Source organism: Pleurodeles waltl, chromosome 4_1, assembly GCF_031143425.1.
Source record: "Pleurodeles waltl isolate 20211129_DDA chromosome 4_1, aPleWal1.hap1.20221129, whole genome shotgun sequence".
NCBI lineage: Eukaryota > Metazoa > Chordata > Amphibia > Caudata > Salamandridae > Pleurodeles > Pleurodeles waltl.
The window spans coordinates 700420570-700440484 of record NC_090442.1 but is presented as its reverse complement, the minus strand read 5'-3'; the positions used below and the strand labels follow the sequence as shown (position 1 = coordinate 700440484).

Below are 19915 nucleotides of genomic sequence, written 5' to 3'. Positions count from 1 at the left end.
TGTGTAACAAAGCCTGAGCCCCACCCCTGCAAAGAACATTAAGGATCCCCCCCCCACACCGGTCTCACTCAGGAACTCTCAAGCCAGAGTACTGCGGGGGCCTTTGTTATGCCATAGAGTGAGGTAGACTCCCAAGACTGACATTATTGTCTTCCCTAGCAGTGAGCATCACACTGCCTGCACACTATGGGTGGCCGCTCCACAAGAGTGGAGGAGCATTGCCCCGCAAAAAAAATGGCCCCAGAACTGAAAAATAAAATGGTAATAAGGTTTAATTATTACCATTTTATTTTTAAGCACCCCTTCCCAAATAGAGGGTCAGGACGCGGGTCGGGGCAATTGCTGCTGAGTGACAGCAACAAGGAGCTGTGCTCTTGTGTTTAAAGTGCGCATGTCCCTTTGGCCAGCTGTCTGGCGATGGCCAGCCTGACATGTGCACTTTACACTTCTCTAACCCACCTGTCGTAAGACAGCTGGTTAAAGAAAACACAGGCCTCCAGCGCTCTTGTTAGCGCTGAAAGAGGCCACTTCCTCCAATCCTGAGCAGCAAGATTGGTAAGTGCAGTTTCCTGGGTCCTGCTTTGGAGCTTCCAGGAGAGGAGGAGAGACAACGAGAGGAGAGGAGGATGCCATAAGGTAAGTGACTTTTTAGGTCGAGCATACGCGTTGGACCTCTGTATACTTTAAGTATTCTTCTTCTGTGGGCTTCCTGCTATTTCATTTATTAGCGTCAGTATCATTTAAAAATCCTTGTTTGCTAGTGGTCTGTCACACCTCCTTTTCCCTCTTCCTTCTGTGTAGGAGCAATGACTAACTACTGTATAATTACGCTTTGTCTTGTATATCTGGTCTGTAGGAGACTTTTTACTTTGTTTCCTGCACCTGTCCAGGGAAGCTTCCCTTTTCATTTTCAGAGCATTCTTTCTCTCAGCTTAGCTGTAAACAAGGCTATAAATCATACTGTTATCTTGGTCACATTTGGTCTTTGTGGGCCCTCCGCACCTTCTCCCAGCTGCCTGGCTCCGCCTTTCCGTGGCTTGAATTTTCTGTACCAAATGTGCCTGCCTGTGTGCTCAGAGCAAGGGCGGAGGATTGCTTGTAATTGCTTATAGCCTAGGCATGCAGCTCTACCAGGGACCCGCAATCCTTAGAGACAGTGCCCACTCCTGCTCCATAATGGGATCCCACTTGCAGCCCCGTCAGTGCACCTCAGTTCACACACCCTAAGCCCTCAGCTGTGCCAGTGCCAGGAAACCCATACACGCTATCTGCCAGAGCACCTTAGTTCTTGCAGTCAGTACACTCTGCTGCTCCAATACTAGGACTACGGGCGCACCTCCATCAGTCCACCTCAGTTCTACCCCGGCAAGGTCACTTCCTTTCCTATTAATATTCAGTCCCACTGCCAAGCCAACACTGGACCCAAAAGAGCAAAACCCAGCTCAGCCAGTGCACCTCAAGTCTAACATCCAACGCCACTGTTGATGGGAACCACCACAGATCCACCAGAATCCATCAATACTAACATTTAGTGCACATTTCTTCTCAGTGCTAAGGCTCACACACATGCCCTTCAGGACTCCTCACTTCTGTGGTTCAGCGGCACTGCCACTCCCATGCTGGACCCCACTCCCAGCTTCACCTGGGCACCTCCAGGCTACCATTCAGCAACACTGGCACGCCAATACAAGTTGTACACATAGCTCCATTAACATACCTCACTTCTGACTTTGTGTGCCCGTTACTATTCCAGTACTGCAGCCCACATACATCTCTGTCAGTGCACCTCAACCCTAACCTGCAGCACCCCATTATTCCAATACCAGGAATTATACAGCACTCCGTTTGTCACTCTTCACCTGCTGCCTTTCTGTTATTCCAGAACTGGGCCCGGTCACAGCTCCGTCAATACCCCCAATCCTGATCTAAAGTGCCCCAAAATTGTTGTATTGGGATTCACATACAACTCTGCTAATGCACCTCCTGCTGTTCTGCAGTGTCCCCTGTTGTTCCACACTCTGGGGGTTATTACAACTTTGGAAGAGGTGTTAATCCGTCCCAAAAGTGACGGTAAAGTGACGGATATACCACCAGCCGTATTACGAGTCCATTATATCCTATGGAACTTGTAATGCGGCTGGTGGTATATCCGTCATATTTGGGATTAACACCTCCTCCAAAGTTGTAATAACCCCCTCTGACTTCTGTTTGAGGACGTGGGGGAGCCAATTAAATCTATTCTGAGCTGTCATCTTTATTTGAGAGGGTCTGTTTCACCTATCTGACTCTGCTCTTTCCTTTATTCTGTTTACTCTCAATGTTTTCTTTCTCCCCTACTTTTCTCTTTCCTGCTCTTCAAATACCCACATTAACAATTTCACTCTTCCTTTCAACTGTTCATTTCTACTCCTCTCCCTTTTTTTATTTCCCTCTTCCTCTTGCTACCTCCTCTTTCAAACTCGAAAAAACTTGGGGCCAGATGTAGCAAAGTATTTGCACGTCGCAAACGGCGAAAATCGCCGTTTGCGAGGTGCAAATGCCTCTTTGCTATGCAGAAATGCATATTGCGAGTCGGTATTCATTTCCGACTCGCAAATAGGAAGGGGTGTTCCCTTCCTATTTGCGAGTCTGAGTGGCAAATGGCATCGCAGTTACCATCCACTTCAAGTAACCCCCATGGGACCCCTTCCAGTTTGTGACTGGACCCACAAATATTTTTTCAGGGCAGGGAGTGGTCCAAGAGACCACTCCCTGCCCTGAAAAAATACCGAAACTAAAGGTTTCGTTTTTTTTTTAAGTGCAGCTCGTTTTCCTGTAAGGAAAACGGGCTACACTTAAAAAAAAAAAAAAACTGCTTTATTTAAAAGCAGTCACGAACATGGAGGTCTGCTGACGCCACAGGCCTCCATGTTTGCGAGTGCCTATACTCGCTATGGGGCCCCAATTTGCGACCCACCTCATGAATATTCATGAGGTGGGTCATTGCGACCCCATAGCGAGTTGCAGTCGGTGTCTGAGACACCGTACTGCATACCAATTTGCGAGGTGCAAAGTGCGAGTCGCATGGACTCGCACTTTGCACCTCGAAATGTTTTAATTTGCTACATCTGGCCCTTGGTTATTTCTTTCCTTGTTCGTTACTCTCTTTTTTCATCATCAGGCGTTCATTCTTTCCCAATTTTTTTCTCTTCCCTTCATTCTTTGTTTTTTTTATTTGCTCATTCCTTTGACTAGGTATGCATCCTTTCACTTTTTTTTTTTACATCTTTCTTACTTCCTTTCTCTGGTGTTTTTCTTATCTTTATCTGCAAAGTCATGTTTTACTATAAATCCCTCTTTTTCCCATCTATATGTGGAAGACACAAGTTACTTGTCGAACCGGAAGTGTTAAAGTGGTTTTCCTGCTCTGCGTCTCTGGAAAATGTGTCAGCACATACTTGCCCTGTTTCCTTCACTGCTTGTTTCTCTCACCATCTCTCTTTTTTTCTCTGATGTTAATTTTTCTCTTTTTTTTCACACTTCTTTCATTATTTTTTCTCTTTATCTTTCATTCACTTGCTTCCTTCCTTTTTTTTTGTCTCACACGTTTGCTCTATTTCTTCTCTGAGTTGTGTTTTCATTTTCTCATTCTTTCTTTCCCTTCTTTTGTTTATTTCTTTATGACCCCTTCTCTTTCTTGCTATTGTCTGTTGAATTCCTTTCTCCTTTCGCTTCTCTTTTTCTGCCCCATCTGCTTTCTCTCCTGAGGCCTATTTATCAATAGAGCAACAGGAGCACCAGAGCCCAGAGACCTATGGACCTCACTCAATTCTAATTACTGCCATATTTTTCTACCAAAATTGCAGTCAACCATTTTCCTTTCTTACTCCAGAGCCCATGACACTGTTACTACGCCACTTGTCCTCTCCATCTTGACTCCAGACTCCCTCTTTCCCTTCACCTGCCAATCCGTCCCAAATTATGTTTTTGTTATGGTGTTTTGAGCATTACACTCTAATGCCAAAAGTTTATTTCTGATAAAGGTTTATATGATAATTATATATGTTTTAGGATAGAGGAAGATGCTAAATAGAAGTGCTTTATTTAAATGATGTGCCACTGAATTATATGGCAGGAAAAGATGAAATCATGAGGCATGGTTGACCACTTTACGTGGCAAGAAAAGTCCAGTAATAAATTTACAGTGCCAATAGCTCTAACTCAAAAAAATGCAACAGCTATTGCATTGCAAATGCTTGTTTTTCATTATTATTATTGTACCCCACCGCCCCCATTGTAGATATAAGCCAGCCAACACTGCTGCACACACGCCTAAATGGCCAGTTTTACAGTTTGCATGCTCTTTATTGTGAACAGGTAGACACTGGAGACGAGGTGACGCTTCAGAGCTACAGAGTGGACTCCAGAATCACCTCCCATTTTGTGAACACGAGGATCCGCAGCAAAGTGGTGAACAATGCCAAGCGCCCACAGACAGTCGGGTTTGACATCAAACTTCCGAAAGATGCCTTCATCAATAACTTCACCATGTAAGTGAGTGATGCACAGCGAGGCGGGAGGGTTGTGGCTATCTCTCGGATGAGTCACGTCTTGGCTGTTTGTTGACATATAGGAGCACGCTCAACGCAATCTCATTCTGAATACGATAAAAATAGTTGTTAAGATGCATGATCATAACAAAGTCATCACACTTTCAACCACTCACCCTGCATGTTGTAGAGTGTTACCTGTACGTGGAAGCGCTTCAGCTCCCTGCATAGGAAAGAGCTATAGAAATACAACAATACACTACAATGCACTGACTGAAAGAGGTGTGTGAGATTTACCAATGGCCCAGATTTCTCCCTCAAATAATTTGCCCACTTTCTAAAAACACAATAAGTCCAGTTTTGCATCACACATGAATGGACTGTATTATTAGTAACATTTAAAGTCCGAGTAGCTCCTGCCTGATGGTAATGGCTATTAGTCTTTAGTCTAAAACTAAACAATAGTATTATAACTATTGTACACTAAGGGCCCCATTCCAATTTCAACTTAACTCTGCAAGAAGATACCAAGGACGGAGTTAACATTTCCGGCTGGAACCTCTCTGTGAGCTAACCGGGATTATGAGTTATAGTTTCTAGACTATGGAAGAACTCAACAGACCTGCAATTACGGGTCTTTTAAGGCTTGTTTTTCTTGATTCAGTAGAGTTTAATGGGATTTGGGGAAAAGGTACTGTTGGGTGGCAGGGAGCGCATGTGGATGGAGGAGATACTGTGCCATCCCTGTGGGGAGCACTGTTTTTTCCCAGTATTGTTGGAGGAGCGACCAGGAGCTGGACTGTGCCTCTGCCCACAGCCTCTGCCCCTTTCCCAGCCTATGTTTCTGCACCTGAGAAATCCAAGTGTTGTGTTTTTGAACCCAGAAATTTGGGGATTTCTTGGTGTTGCTAAGAGCAGTATACCACAAGCGTACCACTCTGGGCGGCTCTTTATGGAGGCCTTTATATTTAAGACAACCTCAGTGCTGAAGAGAAAGTTGCTCCAGCATATAAAGTTATCTTGCTAAAGAGTGGGCTTCATGCTGCAGGTTTATGGAGTCAGAGCTTACATGAGGGAGTGGGAAAATAGCTTTCTCATGTTTCTCATTTTGGGGAGAGTGGGTACTTTGTTTTGCCTAGATATCCTGGACCAATCGGTAAATTCGACGTGGGCTGGAAGTGCCTACTAAAGTAATTGTTTGGATGAGAGGTGCCAGTGCACAAAGAGGGGATGAGAGGGTTGTACCACAGCACTGATAGGCTCTGGTCATGGTAAACAGAAGAAAGTGTTACTACTGTGATATGGGGTGAAGCAGGCTTCTTTCACACCATTTGTCATTCAAAATATGCTTGTCTGTGTGACACAGAAAAATAAGACGTGATCGAAGGAAATTATAGAAATGAAGACCATAAGGTGAGGCCCTAATCTAAGTCAGCCAGACATGTAAAAGTGTGTACTACCTTTTCATGGAACACATAAAAAATTTCTGTAAGCAAGCGGTTGGTCTCCGAAAACAGAAAATAAGACTTTCTATAAATCGTCCAGTTTTCATCCACCTGATCCAATTTCCCTCAGCTCTGCCACCAAGATTATCTGTCTTTTTCTGTTTTTCTGTCCATGTGTTTAACCTTCTTGTTACCATTTTGCTTCATTGATGTATGCAATTTTCGAGTTTCTCCATTGTTGTACTCTTCCATTGTTCTATTCTTCCATTGTTGTACTCTTCCATTGTTGTACTCTTCAAATGTTGAACTCTCCCTTTGTTGAATTCTCTCATCGTTGTAATCTTCCACTGATGTACTGTAGCATTGTTTTACTCATCCATGGTTGTACTCTTCCATGGTTGTATTTTTCTATTGATGAATTTTTCCGTTGTTAGACTCCTCCATTGTTCTATTGTTTCATTGTTGTAATCTTCCATTATTCTATTCTTCAAATGTTGTACTCTTCCTTTGTTGAATTCTCCCACTGTTGTATTCTCCCATTGTTATACTGTACTCTTCCATTGTTGTATTCTTCTGCTGTTACATTCTTTCATTGTTGTACTCTTTTGTTGTTGTGCTCTTCCGTTGTTGTACTCTTCCATTGCCGTACTCTTCCATTGCTGTATTCTTCCATTGTTAAATTCTAATACTGATATCCTCATCCATTGTGGTACTCATCCATTGTTTTACTCATCCATTGTTGTAATTGTCCATTAAGTATTGGTTTAGTAAGTTTGTCTTTCGCACTTCTGGACTCAGACATTGAGTCAAGTAAGTTCCCTGCCCCGTTTGAAATGCTCTGCTGCATCCTAAGGCTTCTTCCTTCCTTGCTACATAAATACCGGTAATGGAATAAAAAAAACAATGGCACTACATAGCATGCTCAATGGCATGGTAGAGGTCCCTGGTGGGAAATCTTCTGTTTCTTCTGTTTCTTTTTGGGCTTCAGCCTGTTCAGAAACTGTAGCAACATACGTAGATGCACGTTAGCCAGTTTGTCTTCACATAAAATAGAAGACTCAAAGTCACATTTGTGGCACAGGAACATTTCTCCTGGCCTTTTAAATCAAATTATTCATAGGCATTATGGTTTATAAAGTACAACAATGTTCTGGGCCACCATGTTTAAAATATAGCTGATTCTGCAAATGGGCTGAACGGTGTGACCCTTAGGTTTTCAGAGTCTTTTTCAGTTCTTTGCACAGTTATCTTTCTTACATCCTAATTTGGATCATCACATGCTCTGAAGGGTGACTTGCATTTCAACTAGTAACCACGCTTACTATTTAGGCCCCTAGGTTCATAGTGTGTATTGGATTGTTCCATGTCCGATGCATGATTGACTTTGCTCTCTTGTACTCCCCCCAAATCTGTGTTTTAATATTATGCCTAAAGTTTTAATGTTTATATTGCTCAATGTAACTATTATTGTTATCTTTTTAGGATGATGGTTTAGAGAATATATAAAAATAAATAGAAAATTAAAATGAAATTCAAAATATTCTTTGATGGGTGAAAGCCATTGCTTTTTGATAAAAACTTCTATAACACTTTAGAAAATTCCCTCAATTCTACCTTCAGCAACAATATAAACATATTTCCTTTATTTATTTGTTTATTTCTGCAGGCATGTATTTATATTTTTATTTTCCTGTGTTGCTTTATAGAGCACAGACCACACCCCTAAGGCAAAAAAGAGCATCACACAACCACCCATGTGGAGGGAGGGGAGTGAATATTAAAACAACATATACATGTGACTTGTTTTATATATTTGATAGCAATCACTTCCTGTAATCATCTTGCATAAGGATAGAATAAATCTTGAATATGGTTGGCCGATTATTTTTAGTTTGCATTATGGATACACATACCATGATCTGAATTCACAATTTTTGTGTGATCCGCATACACCTATGATGCTCTAAAAAAACGGAACTGCAGGCAGTAGTGTCACAGCACTCCTGTTTACTGAGTGTAATTATCAGCCTGCGCAATCCACAGTGAGTTGACACATGGTCTGTTCTGATCAGGTGCCAGCAGCCACCCACAATGATGCTAACATGCAGGCCTATTCGGATTGGATGAAAGGGTTTCTAGGGTTGGACCATTCTGATTGGTTTCTGACAGCTAACCAGAATATCTTTGGCAGCCCACACAGGTAGATCAAACACAGAGGTTTGTGTCCTTGGGAAGAAAGCCACTCGCTTTCTAGGTCACTTCTGGAGCAGATTTGTGTTTTTCATTAGATTAGCTCATACATACTTCACAGGCAAATAGAACATAGAGGTGGATTTTGCCTGATTCTCCTTACAGTATTTTTTCTCCTACCCCTAATTATGTATACTTGATTTAAACCACAAGACACCACAAAGGTTGAGCAAAGCGGCATTACCGACACTGACACGAGCACTGTGTGTGAAAAAGGCTGCTTTTATTGGAAACAGGTGCACTTACAGCTCGAAAAACCTCAGCCTTTGCCTTACAAAACTATTGACCTCACTATACAGCCAATTATCTACAAAACTCACCCCCTTTCCCTACTCTACCCTACGCTCCCCACCTCTTAACCTTGCCCTTTCCATATTGTACTCCTTAAACTGTTCAAATTGCTTACTATAGTTAACTGCCTTCTGATGCAATATAACAATGAACTTGCAACTAGCATAACTCCTGAGACAACGTTTAACTTCCTGACTTGTCCAGGCCTGTTGTTCTCCACCCCTCCTTTTGTTCTCAATGTGGACTGCCAGGTTCACTATTCCTACATTTCTGTCTGCCATGTGAACTTGCTATTTATATACCATGGGCTATCATGTAGCTCAAATAGAGCCCGCCATAGCCCCACACAGTCCCGGACTGCTCTGCCTTCCCCAATCCTCCCGGGGGGGAGACCTCCCATCGGTCGGCAATCCCTCTCAAAACCCCATTCTACCACAAATATGGAATCTTATGTTAGCAGACACTTTTTCTTAAAATAAGGGGTGAGGAACATAAGTTATCTAGTGAGCACAATGGCAAGCCATGCTTGATGCCCACAAGCCACCAATCACTTCATCACAATCTAATGACCAGTATCCCCTATACGTGTGGAACCTTGCTTGCTGCTGGGTTTTATAATATATATTTTTTAATTACATATTATATTTATATTCTCTTAAAGTGCTGGATTGTGATATTTATTTTGCATACTTTTATGGTCACATTTGTGCCCGAAATAAAGTGAATTTGAATTTGAAACGTTAATAAAACTGTCTGAGTCAATCTGCACAACCTTACACCTTTTATTTTATTTATATGAGGCTTTCTCTGTCTCTCTTTTAGGAACGTCAATGGCATCACATTTAGTGGTTCTATAAGGGAAAAGTCGGTCGCCAGGAGCTTGTTCTCACAGGCAAGAGCGAAAGGCAAAGCAGCTGGGCTTGTAAGGTGAACACCGTCAATGTCTAATTGTGTGAGATTTTACAATATTTATAGACATGTTCTTCTTGTGTTGCTTCGACGGTAGGCATAGATTGTTAGAGATACTTAACACGCAATATTTTTCAAATCAATTATCATTTCTGAGGCCCGTACTTTGACCTCAACATGGCTAACTATACACGGCAAGGTATTTATTAGCTGTAAAATCTAAATGTATATTACGGTGCAGAAAACAGAGTGAAAATACTAACTTTGCTTATCTACGACATTCAGAACAAACTCTATGGACATGGAAAACTTTAAAGCTGACCTGAGCGTCCCCCCTGGTACTAAGGTCACCTTTGAAATCAATTACCAAGAAGCACTGCGACGGAAGCTTGGACGCTACGAGCACGTGATCCACCTCGAGCCAGGAAAGCTGGCCAAGAACCTGCAGGTAAGGTTTCTGCACCGGTGCATGATCCAGAGCGAATATGCCCTGAAAGCTAATGTACTTTCATCACTTACACTTGTTCGGCTATTGAAGCCATTTCCATCCTGGAGACTGTTTGAGAGGTACTCCTGACAAGGCCATGGGTAAATCTCTTCCTGGTAAGGGAATGGAAAAAAGACCAAAACTGGTAGGGGTGCATCAGAAGGGCGTCATTCTCTTCACTCATGGAGAGGAGAAGAAATGAATTAGCTGTTGCTCTTTTTTCCCTCATACCCAAATACGCATTTATGTATATCTGCATTTGAAACAGAAATTCAGAAAAGTTTTTTAAGAATTACTCCTGGAAGGCTGAGATTCGCGCAGATGTCCCTCTATTACCAGGAAAAGCTTTGTGAATGCCAGCCAGTCATACATCTGCACCAATGTGAGCGTGTAAACTTGTGAGTGCAGATTTCTCACTATTTCAAGAACCGAGCACTTCTTTCTGAGAATGCATCCTGCCAAAAGATGTGGTGCAGGACAGAACATATTGTCTGGTGCTCTTACATACCCTTGGTGGAAAGGCAGTGCTTGCTGCAAACGGCTTTTATCACCATAATATAAAAGCAGATTTGTGTAAAAGATTTTTTCTTGTGTTGTGTTTTCTTGTGGTGGTGATCTATTGTGTTGTTTTTTGTGCTTTTGTGTTGTACTATTGAATTTTGTGTTTGTTGTGCCACACCATGGCTGCTGTGTTGTATCCTGTTTTACCATGCTATGCCTAGTTATATTATTTTTGGGGGTGTTATTTTGCTTTCTTTCGTTACCTGTGTTATGTTATTGTCATGTTCTCGTGTGCTCTATTGGGTGATGTCATTATTTCAAAGATGTCAACAAATGCTGCAACATTTCCAGCCAAGAGCAGCGCATTCCTTAAATGCTCCAATGACAAGCAACTACTGGTCACTTACTAAGCTGTTAAAATAGTGCTGCTCCAGCACTTCAACTATTTAAGACAACTGTGAGCCCAAAGCCTGAGGCATAGACCAGTTTTAAATGAGTCTCAGTAAAAGCCATATGTAGCCAAGAAAACGTTAGTGTCTTTGTTTCCTTTCACAGCAGAGGGCAGGTATCCCCTGGATAACTGGCAGCTTTATTTACCATTTTGACAGAAAGAACAAGCAACGCAAATAGGTCTGTCTTTAACAAGCTTGCATTTTTTATATTACTTTTATAGGCAAACCCATGCAGCAGGCAGCAAAACTAAAAAAATGAAAAATTACATCACCTAACGGTGACACGCATATGTTTACGAAAAAACAAGTGAAAATGACATCTCACAAAACTCAAGTTAAAAAATACATGAAAGTAGGAATTACAGATTACAGCAGAGCTGGGCCCACAGGCACTGGTAGTGAAGTGGACTAATTTCTAGGTGGGTGAGCGCACCTGCCAAAGAAAAATGCTGCCACTCACATTTAGCAGAGCTAGTGACGGGTGTGGCTGACCCAATACCCCATACTGCAGGCTGTGATGCGACAAGCAAAATGTGAGACAGAGACTGACCATTGAACAGACAATAAATAAAGTAGGCTGTATAGATTGATTTTTATTATGTATGTTTTTTTTTAAGAAGACATAAGACTGGCAAGACAGCCTTTAAACCAGACAAGCATTAGGAAAGTCAATACGTCTTGCCTTTGTAATGCGAGTGCTGAGTTGTCGTCTTTGCGAATGTTTGTCTGCAAAGCATTGCTTTAAAAAAAGTACAACTAAATGTACTTAATGTATGTAAGATTCTTTAAGATGGTGCCATACTCAATAGTTATAGTTAGGTCTGCTTTTCCATAGACAGAACTCTTTTTGGTTTGCTATTAACTTTGGCACCATCTTGAAGAATGTTCATAAACCTTTATAAAAGCTCCTTCCTTGAATGTTTCAGGGTGATCTGTCAAGGGGGTAAAGTATATATACATATATATATATATATACATATATATATATATATATATATATATATATATATACACATATATATATAACTATATATACATATATTTATAGAGTTTAAAACAACAGTCTTGTGAGATAGCTGTCTCAAAGGCCAGTCCTGAAAAAGGCTGGTCAGTGAATCAATGTTGCACCATACTTATGGGAGAAGGACAAGGCAGGGAGCAAAGAAAAAGGCTATGATAATAAAAAAAACTACTTTTCTTGCAGTCACAAAGGGATCAAACTATTATTCTCATTTAAAGAAAATTATAATATAATGCTTGGATAAATTAATCTTTATTTTAGTAAATTGACAAGAGCTTCAGATACGTTGTCTTTAGACAAAACCAGTGCATTACCTAAAATGAATATGGACATTAAGTGCAGATAGGCATTTCAAAGCTCAGAGGAGTGCACAAGCTACAACTCCCAGTATCAGCTATAATTGTCTAAGTAACAGTAGCGTAACGAAACTTGCCCCCCCTGCAAAGTACTTTGAGGGGACCCCCTCCCACTGGACCCAGTCAGGGGCCTGCTTCCTGTGCACAGTGTACTGTGCTGAGGGGAGCCCCGAAGCTCTGGGGTCCCCCCTGCACTGCAGGGGCTGCGGAGGCCTTTGTTACACCACTGCTAGAAAGTATCTTCATGCACGCTTCTGGCATCATTACCTTTACATCAAGAAATGTAGCTCTGTTTCCTGCAAATTAGCTCCCCTCATGCCCAGAAAGAGTGAATATGTTTCTTAATGTGGAGTTGTCCCCAAAAATAGTTACTTTGCAAAAATAAAAAAATGTGTAAAGTGAAATGGATATCAAGGCAACGTTTGCAACATACGCAAGTCTAGTTTCCGAAGCAGTTAGTTTCTATTTCACTGTGTGATATTATTAGTAGTAGTAGTAGTAGTGGTAGTATTAGTATTATTACTACATATGTTGTTGCAATTGCTTGTTTTTTTTGTTGTTAGTAATAATTCCTGTTATTAGTATATTTCAATTATCGAGCTCAAATATTGAGATAGTGTCTTTGTTGTAATGTGTTACTACCTATTAGAACACAAAATGTGATTGAAAATGATTGGGAGGATGGAAGCATTCAAATAGAATCGGGTTATCCCAAAGCAACCCCATGGCTCTTTATTCACTGTCAACATATTTTGGGGAAACGTGACCGCAATGGAGGAAACACACTTTACATACCGCAGGATTAAGATAACTGCTGGAATTTGTGACAAAGCAATGTTCCTGTGTCAGTATGAACAAAGAGTGCTCAATACAAAGGTCTTGATTACGAGTTTGGCAGTCAGAAAACCAGACCGCCAGACCCGTGGTAAGGAGACCACCGCTGGGCTGGCCGTTTCCCCACCGGCCCCATTACGAGTTTTCCACTGGGCTGAACGACGGAAACCAAAGTTTCCACCGGTCAGCCCACATGGAGCTGAGTCCATTGCCGTCACACAGAGGGTCCCCCTTACGCCCTTGGAATGCGCACTGTCTGTGCAGCAGACAGTGCGCATTCCGGCAGTGCTGGCAAGGGAGGCCTCCTGCATTTGTTCTCTGCCAGCCTTTTCATTGTGGTTGAACTGCCATGAAAATGCTAGTGGAGAGCATTGTTGTAATCAGCACGGCAGCACTGGATTCAGTGCCACTGTGGCTGATTACAACCACAACTGCCGTCATCCCGTCGGGATCAGAGATCCTGGCGGAGACAGTGGTCTTTTGGCTACACTGACCACCAATCTTATAATGTGGTGGTTGGACCACCACAGCCGCTGCGGTCCGACCTCCACCACGAGTATTTTGATCTTCAAACTGCCAGACTCGCATTCGGGCCCATAGTCTTTTGCTTTGTCAGATTCTGAAAACATAAAAACACTCTTGTCTCTTTCTTCTACAGGTCGATGTTTACATTACAGAGCCTCAGGGAATTCGCTTTATCAATGTTCCAAATTCTCTTGGGGAACATTTTGCTGGACTTGTCAATATCTCAAAAGAAGAGAAAAGGGTAAGTCAACAGTTTGATCAAATGGACTAGTTCACAAAGAAATATATATTTGAGAAGTCATGCCTAGTCATAAAATTGCTCAAACTATCCTTCACGGAACACTGGATAAATTCTAAATTTCAAGTCAAGTAAGTGCAAGTCTTTGGAAGCTGAGAGAGCTCTTTCTTACAACATGATGTGAAACACGAGCTTTGTTGCATTTTATATGGCAGCTTTGGACTACAGGGGTTTTAGCATATGATGGCAAATGAAATTCCTACGGTATAAACTTATAATCCTTCTGTGGACATTAATTTTTTTTTTATACTCGTCTAAGAATGCATTTTGGATTCTCTGTTTTTTTTTCAGAGATCTTAGATGTTTCCTGATGATGAAGGGGGCAGAACATAGGTAGAAAGGAGCAGTGCTAATAAATACACTTAAGATAAACCATTAACTGAAAGTGATTCATTACTCTGCTTCTTTGAAGGCTCACATATCTTTCCGGCCAACAGTGGATCAGCAGCGAAAATGTCCGGAATGCTCCACAACCGCGGTAGATGGGAACTTTGTTGTTAAGTATGACACGAGCAGGGATCCTTCTTCTGAACTTCAGGTGTGTTTTCATTAAGTAGTTACTTATACAGGGTGTAATGGAAACATTTTGGGGGTGGCAAGATCCTTGAAAACACCGTAAAGCCTTAAAAGTAATATTGGGAATGGTTTCAAAGAGATGCCATTTCTTCAGGAGTTTTACTACTCTCCTTCCCCAAAGAGTGTGTGATGATCTCATGCTTCTCATGGTCAAACATATCTCTGTTCTCACCTGTGCACAACAACGAGTGTTCTTGCCTACCACTGTCTAATAACTCACTTGCTCTTTTACAGGTCTTTAATGGATATTTCCTTCACTTCTTTGCTCCTGAAAATCTGCCTCCTCTGCCAAAAAATATATTATTCGTTATTGATGTCAGTGGTTCGATGTGGGGACTGAAAATGAGACAAGTAAATACTTTTGAAATATTTCTTGTCATTTCTAATAAAGTGCATACAATGTATCACATCGATAAAGTACACTAATGTTATTCTTTGAAATATTAAATCGTGTAGTAACACACTCAATTGAGAGGAAAGTATGACTATACATCTTGTTTCAACCACTATGTTCAAATAACAAATATATTTAAAAAACTGAAGGTCTTTCCTTGACATTTACTTGGTATTTGAAGGATGAAGGTTAGTCATTGTAGCCATCCGGTTATTTTCCTACTCTCACAACGTCATCTTCCCTTACCCTATTTAACATACAAGAAGAGATGAAATGTTCCATTCCTAATCAATTTTACAGATGCTTGTACAATGCTGAACTTAATTTTCCCTAAACTATGGCACCTATAGCAAGGACACCCTAAAACACTATTCTAGCTCTTGAATGGTCACAAATGCTGAAACCCAAGTGATCACTATAACTTCAAGTTTTTTCCAACAAACTCATAAATCAGTGATATATTCTTGAATTTAGTGGATCTCATCACACTCAAATTCCCAGTCATATTATGCAAGGCAGTTTATCTTGGCACCCTATATTGCCCGACTAAGATATAAACCTCGGGGCACAAAAGACCCATTGTGCTCAGTGAATGTCTTTCCCTTTTACATCCTTATAATGCACAAATATAAAAGCACCCCTTTGCAAAGTATGGCATCATCAACTGCACTGCTCTCTGTGGTCATATGAAAAGGAGAATTACATTACCAACTTTCAAGCAGAAACAAAAGCAGTTCCATTTCCAGCAAAATAGGAAACTAAGGTCCTTATTTATACTTTTATTGCGCCACATTTATGTCAGTTTTTGACGCAAAAGTGGCAATTGTATTTTGTAAGTTTGCGCCGCTTTTGCGTAAAAAAATGACCCAAATGCAGCGCAAAAAAAGTATAAATATGGGCCTAAGGGTCTCATTACGAGATTGGCGGTCATGAAAGTGCCAAACTAGAGGTGGTGGTCGACCCCCACGGCGGTGGGGGTTCGACTGCCAAATTTCGACTTCGGCGGGCAGACCCACCTGAAGACCACCGTCCCCACCAGGATCATAAATCCCGGTGGAGTGACGGCGGTCAGGCTTGTAATCAGCCATGGCAGCACTGAACTCACCGACGCCTGGCTGATTACAACCCCACTTTCCGCTAGCCTTTTCATGGAGGGATGCCACCGCCATGGTGGTGATGTCCCTCCCCAAGCATATTACAATGTTCTCGCCCGGCTGAGCAATGGGAACATTGCAATACACGTTTCCGCTGGGCTGCTTGGTGGGAACAGTGTTATGATATTGGCTTATGCTCCCTTAAAGGAGCTGAGGCCAATATCTTAACACTTCAGCACCCTAGGAATACACGGTGCTAGGCGGGGAGGTGCAGGGACAGTGCAGGGGTCCCCCTGTGGCCCCCAGCACTGGCTTTTTGCCAGCCTTTTCATTGCGGGCTCCCGCCATGAAAAGGTTAACGGAAAGTGGGGTTGTAATCAGCCAGGCGATGCTGAGTTCAGCGCTGCCATGGCTGATTACAAGCCTGACCACTATAACCCCATTGGATCTATGATCCTGACAGGGATGGCAGTCTTCAGGTGGGTCCACCTGCCAAAGTCGTAATTTGGCAGTCGGACTGCCACAGTTGTGGTGGACCAACCGTCACCACGAGTTTGGCGGTCTCATGACTGCCAAACTCGTGATGGGGCCTTAAGTCAGGATGCAGCAACAACAAATCAAATTCTACTATGTTTACAGAAATCTACTGTCTGGCTACTAGATTTTGACCTGTGTTTACTGTTGAACAGTTTTTCAAAAAGTCCCTTGGGGCATAGTGCAAGTGGACAAAGAGTTTTCTCTGTCCATACTCAGGAAGCAGTTGATGATTTCTTTCTCTTCAATCTTCTGTTCTAGACTGTTCAAGCTATGCAGACTATCTTAGATGACCTGCGCTCTGATGACCAATTCAGTGTCATAGACTTCAATCACAATGTCCGATGCTGGAGAGAGGAACTGGTGAGAGCCTCCTCAATCCAGACAGAAGATGCTAAGAAGTACATCCGTGAAATTCAGCCAGGTGGTGGTAAGTGGCTATGACGAAAGTGTGCCACAAGCTGGGGCAATCGTACCAGCTTCTCTTCAAAATTATTTGACGACAACATTTAAGTCAGAATCACTTTGATCCTATATCGTTCATGAGTTTATTTCAGAAATTGGTCTTGAAAGAAACCAACAGAAATCATTCTTCTTTCTTTAAGTTTATTTTATGGAAGTGTTTTGAAATGTAAACAACTTTATTTGTCCTGAACAGTTTATTAGAAGAATGTGAAAATGATTTTAGGAGTGGGAGTGTGCATTAAGGCTCCAATTTCAACAGGTGCAGAAAGATTATTAACCTGAATATAACAGTTTTGTTCAAACCAAAAGCATGCATAATAATATCCAATGTAATATAGCCACTGTGATGCATGACAAAACATTGGGAACAAAAATATTCCAACTAAAATATCAGTTACCAAAATATTGTGCTTTGTATGTAAACTACAAAAATATCACAACAAAAATATTGTTGATCAGAATATCACCAAAACAGCCAAGTATTTATAAATACTATCCATGGCATTATATTTAATTCAATTCACATACTAAAGTTTAAGAAAATAATTTAATTAACATGTACAAAAATAATATATAACAAATATTATAAAATACAGTTAAAATCACATATATATTAAAAGAATAAAAATTAGTTAAGCAATTAATAGCAATAAATTACAATACAAATAATAATCATAGCAATAGAAAAGGGCAATAAACATGCACACTTATAACATAAGCTAGAGCAAATTATATAAAAATAAAATTTAAAATAATATTTTAAACAAATATAAAATAAAAAAATTACTAATTGTTTAATTTCACAATTATTTAAAATAAATAAAATAAATGGGAACAATTCTAACTAAGCAACAATAGGGAAAGTGTTGGAATATGTGGGGGTGGGGGGGTCACAATTACTATTCACACTCCAATCTAGACAAAAGTAAATTTTGAAATTTGGAGGAGTCAGATTTGCTACTACCTCTCCAATCTGAGCAACAGGAGGGATATTATTTGATTTTGGATTGATCAAATTTACTATTCCCAGTCAAACATATGCAAAAGTAAGGACAAGGTTTAAGAGGGGGTCAAATTAACTATTCCCACTCCAAAAGTTAGCAAAAGCAGAGAAAGTGTTGGACTTCGAACTTCGAAGGGGTTAGATTTACTATTCCCACTCTACCATAAGCAACAGTAGGGAAAGTGTTGGACTTTGAAGGGTCGGATTTACTAGGCCCACTCCAATGTAAGCAATCATATTGAAAGTGTTGGACTTTGGAGAGGTGAGACTTACTATTTCCACTCCAACATATGTAAAAGTAGGGAAATATTGGGCAGGAGGTGTCAAATTCCCTATCCCCGATCCAAATGAAGCAACAGTGGAGTAAGTGTTAGAATTTGGAAGGGTTAGATTTATTTTTCACAATTCAACATAAGCAAAAGTGGGGGAAGTATTGAATTTTGGAGGAGTTAGAGTTAATATTCCTACTCCAATGCAAGCAAAAGGAGGGACACTGATGGACTTTAGAGGGGTCAGATTGACTATTACCACTCCAAAGTTAGCAAAACTAGGAGAAGTGTTGGACTTTGTGCGTGTTAGATTAATATTCCCTCTCCAATGTAAGCAACAATAGGGAAAGTGTTAGGCTTTGGAGTGGTTAGATTTACTAGTCCTACTTTAATGTAAGTGAAAATATTGAAAGTGTTGGGCATTGGTGAAATCAGAATTACTGACTCCTACATAAGCAAAAGTAGGTGAAAGTGTTGGTCTTTGAAGGAGTCAGATTTCTCGTCCCACTCCAAAATAAGCCAAAGTAGTGTTGGACTTTGTAGAGGGGAGAGTTGTTATTCCCATTATTATTCGTTTCATTAAAACATTTAAATATAGACCAAAATATTAAAACATATATAATGCCATTATTTCATTAAAAAGTACACAATATTAAAATGTAGACAAATAAACATTTATTTTGCAAATACAAGATATACACATATAAATATTTTCAGTTAAACCACTTCCCTCCCTCCTACCCTAAAATGGGTACTGACAAACAATTACAATTAATAATAAAAATAATATAGCAATTATAGATTATAAATATTAATTATTACCTAAAATACGTAACATGTATAAATATAAAATTAACACAATTTAATACTTAACTAAAAATTGATCAAACAATTAATGATTATTAAAAATCAATGAGTAACTAAAACAACATTTAATCATATTACAATTAAACATTAACTTACATAAGCAACTAATTATAAATGAAAAACAATTTACATTTTAAAAATCTTCCCACTCTAATTCCCTACAAATACAAAAAGTGCTACTAAATTAACAATTTCTAATTAAATTAAAAGATATATAATAATGTACAAGGCGTTCTAAAACAAAGTAACCACAAACATAATTACACTTATCATGCATTATATTAAAATCATTAATATGCTCAAACTAGTAAAAAAGATATTTCATACACCTACAATAAACAATATATTATGATATGCAACTATACTTAAAAGAAATACTAATGGGCTCATTAGAGGTATGGCAGTCAGTCAAGCCGACCGTCAAACTCACAGGGCCGAGGCAGCCGTCAACCTGACTGCCTCACCCCCCACCATATTACAATGTTTCCACCAGGCTGACCAGCGGGAACATTGTATTACAGCCTGGCGAGAACCATGCTATAGTATTGGTCTTTGCTCCCTTAAGGGAGCCGAGGCCAATACTCTGGCATGCCAGCACCCTCGGAAGGCACACTGTCTGCAAAGTACACAATAAGCATTCTGAGGCTGCTGGCATGGGCAGTGCAGGTCCCCTCTCTGGCCCCTAGCACTGGGTTTCCGCCAGCCTTTCCAAGGTGGGTTCCCCGCCATGGAAAGGCTTGCGTAAACAGGAGTCTTGATCAGCACAGAGATGCTGAGTTCAGCGACGCCATGGCTGACCACGAGTGCGACTACCG

General features: G+C 40.7%; 1 protein-coding gene across 1 annotated transcript in view; it reads left to right on the top strand.

Annotated features, from left to right (window-relative positions):
* The window catches only part of ITIH2 (inter-alpha-trypsin inhibitor heavy chain 2), a 286914-nt gene that overhangs the window by 46056 nt on the left and 220943 nt on the right, over nucleotides 1-19915 (top strand). The window contains exons 4-10 of the mRNA XM_069229266.1: nucleotides 4357-4529; nucleotides 9338-9442; nucleotides 9710-9872; nucleotides 13734-13841; nucleotides 14311-14436; nucleotides 14709-14825; nucleotides 16758-16926. Of these exons, the coding sequence (XP_069085367.1) occupies nucleotides 4357-4529; nucleotides 9338-9442; nucleotides 9710-9872; nucleotides 13734-13841; nucleotides 14311-14436; nucleotides 14709-14825; nucleotides 16758-16926 (961 nt within the window). The remainder of the gene's footprint in view (nucleotides 1-4356; nucleotides 4530-9337; nucleotides 9443-9709; nucleotides 9873-13733; nucleotides 13842-14310; nucleotides 14437-14708; nucleotides 14826-16757; nucleotides 16927-19915) is intronic.